General features: G+C 45.0%; 1 protein-coding gene across 1 annotated transcript in view; it reads left to right on the top strand.

Annotated features, from left to right (window-relative positions):
• The window catches only part of LOC117369059 (semaphorin-4D-like), a 113031-nt gene that overhangs the window by 59321 nt on the left and 39965 nt on the right, over positions 1-13745 (top strand). Inside the window, exons 12-13 of the mRNA XM_033962981.1 lie at positions 8544-8716; positions 9296-9339. Coding sequence (XP_033818872.1) covers positions 8544-8716; positions 9296-9339 — 217 coding nt within the window. The remainder of the gene's footprint in view (positions 1-8543; positions 8717-9295; positions 9340-13745) is intronic.

Below are 13745 nucleotides of genomic sequence, written 5' to 3'. Positions count from 1 at the left end.
CCTCTCATTTAGACTAATGCAGTTTGCTTCTCTAGGTCTTCTGCTCAACCTTCTCTCCCCCTTCAATCCATTCAAAATTCTGCTGTACAACTTATATTCTGCCAGAGCCACAGTGCTCACATTACCCCTCTCTTCAAGTCACTTCATTGGCTCCCCATCCATTTTCACATATAGTTCAAACTCCTCTTACTGACTTACAAATGCATCCACTCTGCAGCCCTCAATATCTTTCCTCACTCATCTCCCTCTATGTCCCCCCTCCCCACCATGACATCTGTTCATCGAGTAAGTCCCTCTTATCCATACCCTTCTCCTCCACTGTCAACTCCAGACTCCATCCCTTCTATCTTGCTGTACTGTATGTCTGGAGCAGACATCCTGAGTCAATACGTCAAGCTCCATCTCTAGTACTATTACATTACATTAGTGACTTCTATTCTGCCTGTACCTTGCCGTTCTAAGCGGATTACATTAGAAGATGGCTGGACATTTCCAGGAAATTACAAAATGGGTTGGATGCATACTAGAGGCTTTGAGGAGTAATTGAGGAAAGATAGCAAGAGGGGAGGGAGACACCGGGGAGATTGCGGGGAAGAGAAGGAGAGCTCTATAGGTAAAGAAAGTTAAGAGGACTCTAAAGATTTTTTGAATAGCAGAGTTTTGAGATCTTTTCGAAATGATTTAAAGTCTCTTGTTGCTGTCAGCAGGTTGGAGATAGAGGGGTCCAGTTTCGCTGCCTGCGTCGCTAGGAGGGCGCCATACATCTTCTTGCGCTGAGTTCCCTTGAGTGGTGGGTAGGAGAATGGGGTCTGGATTCTCTGTAGTCTGGATGTGAGGTTTTGGTTTAGGCGGTTGTGTAGGTAGATAGGTGAAGTTCCGTTTATTGCTTTGAATAGTAGACAGTAGAATTTAAATTGAACTCGGGCTCTTATTGGTAGCCAGTGGGAGTCTAGGTAGGCATTGGTGATATGGTCAAATTTTCTGAGTGAGTAGATCAGTCTGAGGGCAGTATTTTGAATGGGCTGTAGTTGTTTTATCAGGTTTGTGGGGCATGGTAGGTAGAGGATATTGCAGTAGTCCAATAGTCCCAAGACAAGGGATTGGACTATGATCCTGTATTGCATGGGCCACGGCTGGAAGCAAAGGAAAGCAAGGAAGACCCATTTCTGAATTTTGAGTTCACACCAGCTGATGTTTACAGAGAACTTTCAAGACTCAAGGTGAACAAAGCCATGGGACCAGACAATTTGCACCCAAGAGTGCTCAGAGAGCTGTGCAATGTTCTGGCGGAACCGTTAGCCATGCTCTTCAATCTCTCCCTAAGTACGGGGAGAGTCCCCCTGGACTGGAAAATGGCTAACGTCGTTCCTCTGCACAAAAAGGGTTGCAGAGCAGAGGCTGCAAATTACAGACCAGTGAGTCTCACATCAATAGTGTGTAAACTCATGGAAACTCTACTTAAAGGTAAATTAGACACGATAATGGATGAAGGGAATCTAAGGGATCCCTGTCAACATGGATTCACCAGAGGCAGGTCATGCCAATCCAATCTTATAAGCTTCTTCGATTGGGTGACAGGAAAGCTAGACTCGGGAGAGTCTCTGGACATAGTATACTTGGATTTCAGTAAAGCTTTCGACAGTGTCCCACACCGTAGACTATTAAACAAGATGAAATCGATGGGTTTGGGTGAGAAACTAACTGCAAGGGTCAGTGATTGGCTGAGTGGAAAACTTCAGAGGGTGGTGGTCAATGGCACCCTCTCTGAGACATCGGAGGTGACTAGCGGAGTGCCGCAGGGCTCAGTCCTGGGACCATCCCTTTTCAACATATTCATAGGGGACTTGACCCGGGGGCTTCAGGGTAAAGTAGCACTGTTCGCCGACGACGCCAAACTGTGTAACATAGTAAGTGAAAGCAACCTCAAGGATAGTATGACGCAAGATCTGATCACGTTGGAAAACTGGTCCTCGACATGGCAGCTAGGCTTCAACGCTAAAAAATGTAAGGTCATGCATCTCGGCAGCGGTAATCCATACAGAACATACTCCTTGAATGGAGAAACGCTAGCTAGGACTTCAGAGGAACGGGATTTGGGGATAATCATCAGTGCAGACATGAAGGCTGCCAAACAAGTAGAGAAGGCCTCATCAAAGGCAAGGCAAATGATGGGAAGTATCAATAGAAGCTTCGTCAGCCGTAAACCTGAAGTCATAATGCCACTCTACAGAACCATGGTGAGACCTCATCTGGAATACTGTGTGCAATTCTGGAGGCCACATTACCGGAAAGATGTGCTTCGAGCTGAGTCGGTCCAGCGGATGGCCACTAGGATGGTCGCGGGGCTCAAGGGTCTCTCATACGAAGAAAGACTGGGCAAACTGCAGCTCTATACCCTAGAGGAGCGCAGGGAAAGAAGTGACATGATTGAGACATTTAAGTACGTCACGGGGCGTGTCGAGGTGGAAAACGATATATTCTTTCCCAAGGGACCCTCGGTCACAAGGGGGCACCCGCTCAAACTCAGAGGAGGGAAATTTAGTGGTGACAACCAGGAAGTATTTCTTCACAGAAAGGGTGGTAGATCACTGGAACAGACTTCCGGTGCAGGTGATCAAGGCCACCAGCGTGCTCGACTTTAAGAATAAATGGGACATCCACGTGGGATCCCTACGAGGGTCGAGTTAAGGAACTAGGTCATTAGCATTCAGACTTAATGGGGTGGGTCAATAGAGTGGGCAGACTTGATGGGCTGTAGCCCTTTTCTGCCGTTATCTTTCTATGTTTCTATGTTTGTCGAAGGATTTTCTTATTTTTCGTAGGTTGTGAATGGTGAAAAATGCTTTTTTGGTAGTTATGTTGATTTGGTCCTGTATTGTGCAGCATCTATCTATCGATACTCCAAGGATTTTTAAAGAAGATTGTATGGGGTATTTGGTGACATTTAATTCTAATTCTGTTATGGATGGGGTTTTGTCTTTTTCAAGAAGTAGAAATTTTGTTTTGTCCGAGTTTAGCTTTAGTTTGTGGTCTAACATCCATTTTTCCACTGCTTCCAGTGTTGTTTTCAGGTTGCCTGTTGAGGTGGGATCTTGGGTGTTGAAGGGGAGGAGTATGGTTATGTCATCTGCGTAGCTGAATGATGTAACATTTAGAATATCTAGAGTGGTACCGAGGGAAGATATGAAGAGGTTGAAGAGCATGGGTGACAATGGTGAGCCCTGTGTACCTCCACAGGGGTTAGACCAGGGATCTGATTTTAGATCATTTGATTTTACTCTGTATGATCTTGTTTTGAGGAATCCTTGGAACCAGTTGTATACTCCGCCTGAGATCCCTATAGCGTCTAGTATTTGAAGTATTATGGTGTGATCTACCAGGTCAAATGCAGCAGAGAGATCGAGTTGGATTATCAACATCATTCTTCCTTTGCTAAGATGCTGTTGGGCTGTATCTAGTAGAGTTGCCAGTAGTGTCTCTGTGCTATGGTTGGTTCTGAATCCTGACTGAGAGGGATGAAGTAAGTTATGGTCTTCAAGGTAGTTGGTGAGGTATTGTGCGACTAGATCTTCTATCAGTTTAACGTACAGTGGGATTGAGGTGATGGGTCTATAGTTGGAGGGGTTGTCTATTGAGCCTTTGGGATCTTTCAATAGAAGGGTGATTATGATCTCACCTAGTTCTGGTGGGAATTGACCTTCCGTGAGAGTTAATTGCATCCATTGCATGAGGTTCGCTCTGAATTTAGGGGTAGCGTTTGCTAGGAGATATGAGGAACAGTTATTCAGATCACATGATGCTTTGCTGTATTTTTTGTAGAGTCGGTCCATGTCGGTCCATTGGACTGGTGGGAAATTGGTCCATGTCCTGTCGGCTGCTGTGGCTTCTTCCATTGTGGGGTTTGTTATTATCTCATCGAGTTGGGTTAGTGAGTTATTGAAGGTGGATCTGATTGTGGTGATCTTGCATTTGTAATGGTCTGCTAGTTGGGAGGCTGTTGGTGGGTGGTTTCCTTGTGTGGCTAGGAGAGGTTTGGTATTAGTGAGATTCTTTACTAGATTGAAGAGTATTTTAGTGTCAGGAGTTTCGGTGCCAACTAGTATGAAGTAGTAGGCTTTTCGTTTTTCCTTGATTTTGAGCTTGTATTGTTTGATTAGGCTTCTCCATGCTACTTTGGTTTGTTCGTGGTTCTGTTTTTTCCAGGCTCTTTCGAGCTGTCTGCAGTGCCTTTTCAGTTGTAGAAGTTCGGTGTCGAACCATTTGTCGGATGGTCTGCAGATTCTGTTTTTTGATTTTATTGGAGCAAGCTCATTCAGTATTGTTTCGCTTATGTTACGCCAGTGGTGTATGAATTCTTTGGGGTCTGTGGAACAGATTTCAGGATCTACTTTGCCCCAAAATTTGGAGGGCTTGAATTTTTGGCGGGTTTTGAAGGATGTTTTTTGGGGTTTGGGTTTATTGTTGTTTTGTGCCCAGTTAATGTTGAAGGTATATTTGTAGTGATCTGACCAGAGGGAGGGGTGCCAGGTACCATTGGAGATATGGATGTCTGGTGTGTGGGAATTTTGGGTCATGTATGCAGCAATATCAAGTTGGTGGCCTTTTTCGTGCGTGGGTTGGGAGTTGAGAATTTGGTAGGATAGAGCATTGAGGTATGTGAATAAACCCTCGACTTGTTTGGAGGTGTGGTCTTTAAGGTGTAGATTAACGTCTCCGAGGAGTAAGTTATATGGTGAGGTTAGAGAATTTTGGAGGATGAAGTCTTCGAGTTCGTGTTTTGAGGCATTCCATTTTCCTGGAGTAATGTAGCAAAGAAGGCATGTCATGGTACCTGTGAGAGTGTCATCGGATAGTTGGCAGGCTAGTAGGTCCATGTGGGGGGAGAAGTGTTTATTTAGGACTTTTAGGTTGAGGTTGTTTGTTTTTTACTAGAATAGCTAGACCTCCCCCTCGCTTGTTTTGTCGACAGGTTAATTCTAGTTTGTATCCTCTGGGACAGAATTCAGTTATGCTTGGGTCTGAGTCGGAGGTAAGCCAGATTTTGGCTAGGAAGAGGCAGCCTAGTTTTTCTTGACTAACCAGTCCTTTATTAGGTCTGCCTTTGGGCTAATTGATCTTATGTTCATATACGCACAGGCTATTGAAGTGAATTTTGAGTGGGGGGTGGAGATAATCTTTGGGTGGAGAAGGTTTCTTGGTAGTGTCCAAGGTTTTTGGATTGTCGTCTTGATCTTTGGAGGTGGCCTTTTTCCCCAGAAAGGGGGGATGCTATCATTGGTGGTCAATGGGCAGGGTATCAAATTTCTGGGGGAGAGAGATTTCCTGGATGGTTGAATTTGTCTGTGGGATGATATCACAGTTGGGATAGGAGTTATGCGGTATCCTGCTGTTTTCCAGTTTGTAAGGAGCAGGGAGAGCAGTAGTAGGACATGAATGAACCTAGATGTGGGGGTTGCCATTGTGTTTATGTAGGTGGTGTTTGTGTGAGGGGTATTTTACCTCTCCTTCTTGTTGGAATGGGGCTGCCGCAATGTTTCCTTGAGGTTGTTGTGCAGGCTGGAGCATCTGCTGCTGGAACTGTGTCTATTTTCTAGTCCAGCGTTTTTTCTGTTTCTTTGCAGCTTCTCTTCGCAGCGTCACAAAGGGGCCTGGTCTTGGAGGGGCTCTGGCTCCCGATGGAGCAGTCTTTAAGATGTTTTCCCAGGCTTGGGGGAGGGGCAGAGCGGGGCTCACCCGCACGCCTTGGCCGTCGGACTTGGAGGGGCTCTGGCTCCAGATGGAGCAGTCTTTAAAATGTTTTCCCTCTGCCCCTGGCTATTTTATAATTTACCTAATAAAAAAATTGATATCTTGCCTAAAATACCTAAGTGGGGGGTTATCCCAAGGAAAGGCTCATTTTATATAGGGGGGCATAATGCTTGGGAATGATTCACCCCAAATCCTTTATACTAGGGGGGAGGATTATACTTAGGAATGAGTAAGCCCCTGGGTGCTTTATTAACGGGGATGGATTATCCCAATCAAAGGCTCAGCCTGTAGATACTTTATACGGGGGGAGGGGGAGGGAATAATGCTTAGGAAAGGCTCACTCCAAATCCTTTATATAGGAGGGGGGATTATACCTAGTAAGGGCTTAGCCTCTGCCTAGTGTATATAGTGGAAGAGGGGGTGTTTGGGGCGCTCATGCCGCTCGCCTCACCTTCAGGTCCGCCATCTTCACGCGCTCGCCACAAAAGAGAGAGCTATTCAAAACCAAGCTAAAAACCCATTTTTTCAAGGCTGCTTTCAATACATAACTCCCACTCACCATAAGATATCTATGTTCATCCTATCATTTTCTCTGCAAGAAACTCCCCAACCCTGTATGTCCTATGTGCCTGCCCAAAATAGATTGTAAACTCTTCTGAGCAGGGACTGTCTATTACTTGTTAAATGTATAGCGCTGTGTACGCCTTTCAGCGCTATAGAAATGTGCTAGCATAATATTTAAAATTCTTCATGGAATTTTTTTCTCCGTTGGTCTCAGTCTCTTAATTCTTTATGGTCGTTACATTCAAGAACTTCTCAAAGATGTAAACTTGCTTTCCTTTCTTTCAATGGGATTAAAATACTAGGCTATACAGTTTGTTCTTTTGTATTAATTTTTGCAAAAATTTGGAATGATCTTCCTTCTGAAATCAGAATCCATTCTTTACTTCAAAGTTTTCGTAAATCTTTAAAAATACTATTGTTTCAGAAATCACTAATAGATTCTCCTAATCTGCATTAGAAGATCATAAATAATGATGCTTTCCATTCTATGTACTTTAATTATAATGATCTATCTTTTTGTGATGAACCAATTCTTGTAAACCGAGTTGAGCCCTTTCTTAGGAATGACCCAGTATAAAAACCTAAAGATTGGATTGGATTGGCTTCTATGAATCTTGCTATAAGCCATAGGCAGTGGAATCCTGTTTGATTTGGGGAGGGGCCAGGAGCTCCACCCTAGCCCCAATGGAATCTTGCGGCATGGCCTGTCACCAGCTCCTGACTCCACTCCTGCCACCCCTCGGTGTTGTACTTTAAATCTTTGGGGCAGCTGCCACACAATGTCAACGAGCAAGCCTGCCCCTGGAAGTAGAATGAAGGGTTCTGGAGCAGGCCTGCTTGTTGACACTGTGCGTCGACTGCCCCAAAGATTTATAGTACAACGTTGGGAAACGGGTGGGAGGGCAGGCACCAACTGGCGACTGCCAATTTTTTGGGAGGCCATGACCCCTGTGGCCTCCCCCATTCCAACGTCTATGCTATAAATACCACATGAATTACCAAACTTCTGAAGGCCAGGAAAAAGCACATGGACGGTTGGGTTCTCGTCCCAGGGCCATAGTTTGGACAAGCCTAATCTAAGGTATTGATTCACCAGCCTACCAGCCTACTAGGCTCAGCAAATATTGTTTGCTTAAACTACAAAGGAAGTAGGTGCAGCAAGGGCAGAAGACTACTCTGGTCCAGTGGTTTACAGTAAGAAAAAAAGAATATAACATTGGGAATTTACAATTCTCTAATTAAAAAGAAACGAAGTTTGAAAGCTTCTAACATTTCAAATTTGTGGCCCTTATTGGGTAGAAAAGATCTGAGGCTATTCTGATTGCTTTGCTGTTTGCAGAGTCTTCAGGATTTTTATTTTAGCATCCTAATATGGATACTAAAATAAAATCCTGAGGACACTTATATGAACAAGATTACACTACTGCTTGACTTCCCCTCTATATGCCTCCAATATGTTTTTCAGCCCATGCTATGTTACCCAAGTCCCCTCCCCCTAAACTATGCATGCCCTTTGTCCCTCTTGGTTCCCCTCCATGCATGATAACATGTTAGCCTCACCTTGTACTTAGATCCACTGCTTAAGGAATCTGTACAATTCTCCTTGATAATAATTTGAGAGCCTTTAATATTTGTACCTAGGTTCCCTCTGTTTTCTGTAACCCTACCAGTCCTTTGTTACCCCACTCTCTGAAACTGTGTTTTTTTCTACTGTTACCTGCCCTGAGCTTTATGGGAGGGTGGGAAATAAATCAAAATTACTACTACTATAATTAATTATTTCTATAGCACTACCAGGCGTATGCAGCGCTGTAAAGAGTCACAAAGAAGACAGTCCCTGCTCGAAAGAGCTTACAATCTAAACAGACAAGACAGACAAACAGGATGTCATGAATACAGTTCAGGGGAACGATTAATCTGCTGGCAATAAATAAATATATCTTCTAAAATGAAATACAGTGTTCTTCTTAATTAGTCACTTCTGGATCAGGTATGAAGTGTAGAGAGGAGTGGCCTAGTGGTTAGAACTGCTGCCTCAACCCCCTGAGCTGCTCCTTGTGACCCTGGGTAAGTCACTTAACCCTCCATTGGCCCAGGTACATTGAGAGTCTTCCAGGACTGATAAGGAAAAATTAAGTACTTAGAATACCTGAATGGAAAAACTGCCTTGATGATCTCACAAAGGTATAAATACCTAAATAAACATAATTATTCTTTTATCTTGGCCATAGAACCAGAGATACATCTACGCAGGCTCCAATTCTATGGTGGCGCAGACTCCAGTTGCATTCTGTGAGAAGTACCAAACCTGCATAGACTGTGTATTAGCCAGAGATCCCTACTGTGCATGGAATCCACATGAACTCACCTGTGTTAACATTCTAAAGGAAGAACACATAAATGGGTAATGGGACCGTAGTTATTTAATCTTGAACAAATAAAATACTTATCTGTCAATATTCAGCCAGTGTTGGTCAGTATTTCTTTAAATGCTGACCACTGCTGGCTCATTTAGACTCAGATATTCAGAGCCAGTGCCTGGATATGGTCCAGCACTGAACAGCCAGGTTCTTGGCGATGCCTGAAAATTATGTGGGTATAGACGATATTCAATATTGTACCCATATAGCTAATCAGCAAAGTTAGAACTGATTTTGTGTGGTTCTACATGCCCAATTAACTATGCAAGCACTTACACTAGGGCCACCATAATGCTTGGCTCTTCTCCAACTCTGCCAGCAGACCACCCCAAAACTCTCCAATGATACCACAGTGGTTACATTGAAATTTTTTTGCAGCACTGAAATCCTGAGGATGGCTCACACTTTGATTGAAAAGGAGTTTCTCTTGCCCATTTAATTATGATGATCAACCCCTCAGTTGTTAATATTTTTCCAGTTTGAAACATTCTCTTTTTAGAAAATCATTTGTAGTGCAAAAGGCATATGAGTTTTGACCAACTGGGTTATACTCTGTTTTGCAGGGATTTGATTCAGGAACTAAATGGCGATGCTTCTCCCTGCATTGGTAAGTCATTAAAAAGGAGGTCCAACTCAGAATATGGGCATCAAAGTTAGCACAAACACAAAAAGAAACTGTGGATACGATTCTCTTGATCTAAAAGTCTTTAATAACAAAGCCGCGCTAGGGCATTAATGTGTGGAATAGTGCGTGCTAAATTGTCGCACGCGCTAGCCGCTACTGCCTCCTTTTGATCAGGCGGTAAATTTTCGGCTAGCGCACGCTAATCCAGTGCGTGCGCTAAAATGCTTAGCGCACCTTCCTAAAAGGAGCCCCTAGTCTTCAGTTTATATACTGGGTCATCTCTCATCAGAGCTCTACTCGGTTTACAAATAGTCAGGAGACCAGAATATACATAAAATGAGGAGAGCAAATGTTCTCCATTAAAAATGTTGCAGCCAATGAAAGGTCAACCCATATAACACACAGAGTGTGTTAGCACATCACATAGGATGTCCATTTCTCATGTAGTTTAGAACTTGATCTGCTGAGGTATAGCTTATTCTAAAAGACATGAAACCATGGATGTCCAAGTGCTTGATACATTCAGCATAAAAAACAATTTTATAATCTGAGATGACTAGACTATGAACAGGTCAAAATAAGGGACATGGATTTATTAAAGCAGCTTAGAAAAATTCCATGTTATAAAATGGCCGCATAGACAGTCATTTGGAGGAGTAGCCAAAAGATTACAGCAACAGGTTGCAAACCGCTGCAGAGAACCAGAGGATACCAGTTCAAATTCCACTGCAGTATTTTGTGATTTTCTTAGTTTTGCTCTTTTTGGGGTTTTTTTTTTAAGTGTGAGCCCTCAAGGGATTGAAAAATACATATTAAGACTTCCTTAGTCCCTCCAGTGGAAAACTGCTCAGTCAGAGCATCTTTCTGTAATCTAGACCAGAGGTGCCCAAATGGTCGATCATGATCGACTAGTAGATTGCAAGGCCAACGCGGGTCGATCATGTTGCCTTTGCGTTCTTGTTCTTCCTGCCTCCCCGAGCCAGGCCAGGCACGTACAAGTGCCGGACCCACAAGCCTTCACCTCCGATGTCAATTCTGATGTCGGAGAGGAAGTTCTGGGCCAGCCAATTGCTGCCTGGCTGGCCTGGAATTTCCTTTCCGGCGTCAGAATTGACATTGGAGGTGAAGGCTTGTGGGTCCAGCGCTTGTATGTGCCAGGCCTGGCTTAGGGAAGCAGAGAGAAATCAGTGTGGTGGCTTGGGGGGCAGGGGGAGAAAGAAAGAAAGACAGGCAGGCAGTGGGAAAGAGAATGATAGAAATAAAGAAGGGGCAGGGGGAGAGAGAAAGAAAGAAAAGAGGAGGGGGCAGAATGAAAGGCAGAAATAAATAAATATTGGATTTATAGAAGAAGGAAGTGAAATCACCAGACAAAAAGGTAGAAAAAATGATTTTATTTTCAATGTAGTCTATATTTTGCACTATGGCCCCCTTTTACTATACCGCGATAGTAGTTTTTAGCGTCGGGAGCTGCGAGGGGCATTCAGCTCAGCTCCCTGCGCTAAAAACCTCTATTGTGGTTTAGTAAAATGGGAGGGGGTGTATTTGTCTATTTTTGTATAGTTGTTACTGAGGTGACATTGCATATTTTAAAGTCATCTGCCTTAATCTCTGATAAAAACCCTGAATACAAATGATAATTAACATTGTCTCTGCGTACCATGTGCTTTGTGTTTTTAAAATTTTATTGTTGGTAGATCATTTTGACTTTGTCATTTTAAAAGTAGCTCGCAAGCCAAAAAATTGTGGGCACCCCTGATCTAGACCAATCTTCTTTTTTTTTTTTTTTAACATACTACATCCCTTCAACCTTCTGAAATGAGATTTGAACATCCGTATTCTGGTCTCTCCCTAGTCATTCCCAGATATGCTGAGACCATGATCTCTTGCAATAAGGACATACTGCAGGTTTAGATGTCCATATCCCAGCTTTATAAAATTGGAATTTGGATGTCTATGCAATATGGATCTCTAAATACCAGTTTTCAGATGTCCAAAACATAACTAGAGCTTCTAAAATAAAATTTTTATGTATATTTGGTATATAATTGACTAGTTGTGCAATATTTGCAAAGCTTAAATAAGTCAGCACCAAGGGCCAAATTCTGTAACCAGCACTGAAGGTTAGGCACCAGCACTTAATTGCATTAATCAGCTGTAATTGGCATGGTAATTGAATGCACCATTTAAAAATGATTAAAAATACATTAAAAAGCAAGTGTTGCAATCATGTCTACAGTATGGCACCTAGTAGTGCTGCCCGATTCACGATTCAAATCGGTTCACTGATTCACTTCGGGTGAATCGATTTGAATCGATTCAAAACAAAAAAAAAAATCAGCTTCCCGATTCGGCTGACCCTCCCCCCTAGTCCCCTAAAGCAGGAGCAGCAGCGCTGCTCTTGCTGGCCGGCCACTGCCGCACCTGCTTTAGAAGGCGAGGGGGAGCCTCAGCCAGTTAGTGCTGCTGTCCAGTTCCCCCCCTCCTGGCGTCCAGCTTCCCCCCCCGGCATCTCGCTTCCCCCCCTGGCCTCCCGCACCGGCATTTACCTTAACGAAGCAGCCTGCAGTAAGATCGCGATGCCCGCGATCTTTGCACTGCTTCAGAACTGTTTGCTCCGCCGCAGTTCCGCCCCTCCTCTGAAACAGCTCCGAAGCAGTGCAAAGATCGCAGGCTACTTCGTTAAGGTAAACGCGGGTGCAGGGAGGCCAGGGGGGTGAGCAGTCTTTCAGGGTGGGGAGTGGGGCAAGCAGTCAAACCTTCAGGGGGGACAGGCTTTCAAGGGGGGAGACAGGCCTTCGGGGGGATGCAGGCCTTCAAGGGGGGGACAGGGCTTCAGGGGGGGAATTCAGGCCTTCAAGGGGGGGACAGGCCTTCCAGGGGGGGAGACAGGCCTTTCAGGGGGGAGACAGGCCTTTAAGGGGGACAGGCAGGCCTTTGGGGTGGGATGCAGGCCTTCCGGGGGGCTGACAGGCCTTTAAGGGAGACAGGCAGGCCTTTGGGGTGGGATGCAGGCAGGCCTTCAGGGGTGGGATGCAGGCCTTCAAGGGGGGGGAGGCCTTCCAGGGGGGGAGACAGGCCTTTCAGGGGGGAGACAGGCCTTTAAGGGGGACAGGTAGGCCTTTGGGGTGGGATGCAGGCCTTCCGGGGGGCTGACAGGCCTTTAAGGGAGACAGGCAGGCCTTTGGGGTGGGATGCAGGCAGGCCTTCAGGGGTGGGATGCAGGCCTTCAAGGGGGGGGAGGCCTTCAACGGGGACAGGTCTTCAGGGGGGGTGCAGGCCTTCAGGGGGGACAGACCTTCAAGGGAGGGGACAGGCAGGCAGGCCTTTGGGGGGATGCAGGCCTTCAAGGGGGGGGGGACAGGCCTTGAGGGGTAGAAAGCAGACTTTAAGGAGGGGACAGGCCTTCAGGGGAGGGGGGCCCTGGTGTAGAAGTACACGGAGGGAGGCAGGGAAGGGGGGATTCAAAGAAACGCGCATATGCCGGACTTTACGGGGAAGAAATAATGGTTCTGAAAATAGAGGAGAGGGAGAGAGATGATGGACCAAGGGATTTAGGGAGAAAGTTACAGAAATGGAGAGATGATGGACCCTGGGGTGGTGGGGAAGGGGGGATAGATGCTGGATGAAAGGGTAGTTAAAAAAAGGTGGATCTGTGGAGGGAGATGAAAAAAAGGAAAGATGCCAGACCTCCTGGGGAGGGAAGGGAAACGGAAGGGGAGGACAGGGATGGCAGATGGATGGTTGGAACAGGGAAAGAAGAAGGAAGGAGACCCTGGCAAGCAAGTTATCAGAAGACAACCAGAGTCTGGGACCAACAAGATTTGAATAATGATCAGGCAACAAAAGGTAGAAAAACCAATTTTATTTTCTGTTTTGTGATTACAATATGTCAGATTTGAAACGTGTATCCTGCCAGAGCTGGTGTTAGACCACAAACGTGAGCTAGGATTTAACAGAGAGAGGAAAAGTCTTTTTTGTTTGTTTATTTTGTTTACACCACAGCGCCAGTGTGGTTAGGAGAAGGCAAAGGGGATGAAGAGGCTATAAAATAAACCCACCAGGATGTTTGAAAAAAAAAACAACAAAAAACCACCCAATTGGGCAGGAAAACCAAATCGAATCGAAAAACCAATTCAATAGGCTGAATCGAATCGAATTGAAATTTTTTCCCCCCTGAATCGGGCAGCACTAGCACCTAGCACTACCTAGGTCTAAGTGAGTATGTTTAGGGGCTGAGATGACCTTAAGTGCCACTAGGCATGATTCTCTAAAAAAAACTTAGGCGCTGGAAATGTAGGCCTTTGGGCTAGATTCATCAACCTGCCCAATTGGGCCCGATCCGGGCAGGTCTGACAAATTCTGGAAGCTAAAATATGCAGATGGGGGCA

This window comes from Geotrypetes seraphini, chromosome 1, assembly GCF_902459505.1.
Source record: "Geotrypetes seraphini chromosome 1, aGeoSer1.1, whole genome shotgun sequence".
Classification (NCBI taxonomy): domain Eukaryota; kingdom Metazoa; phylum Chordata; class Amphibia; order Gymnophiona; family Dermophiidae; genus Geotrypetes; species Geotrypetes seraphini.
Note: the sequence above shows the minus strand (reverse complement) of the source record. Positions and strands in the feature narration are given on the sequence as shown.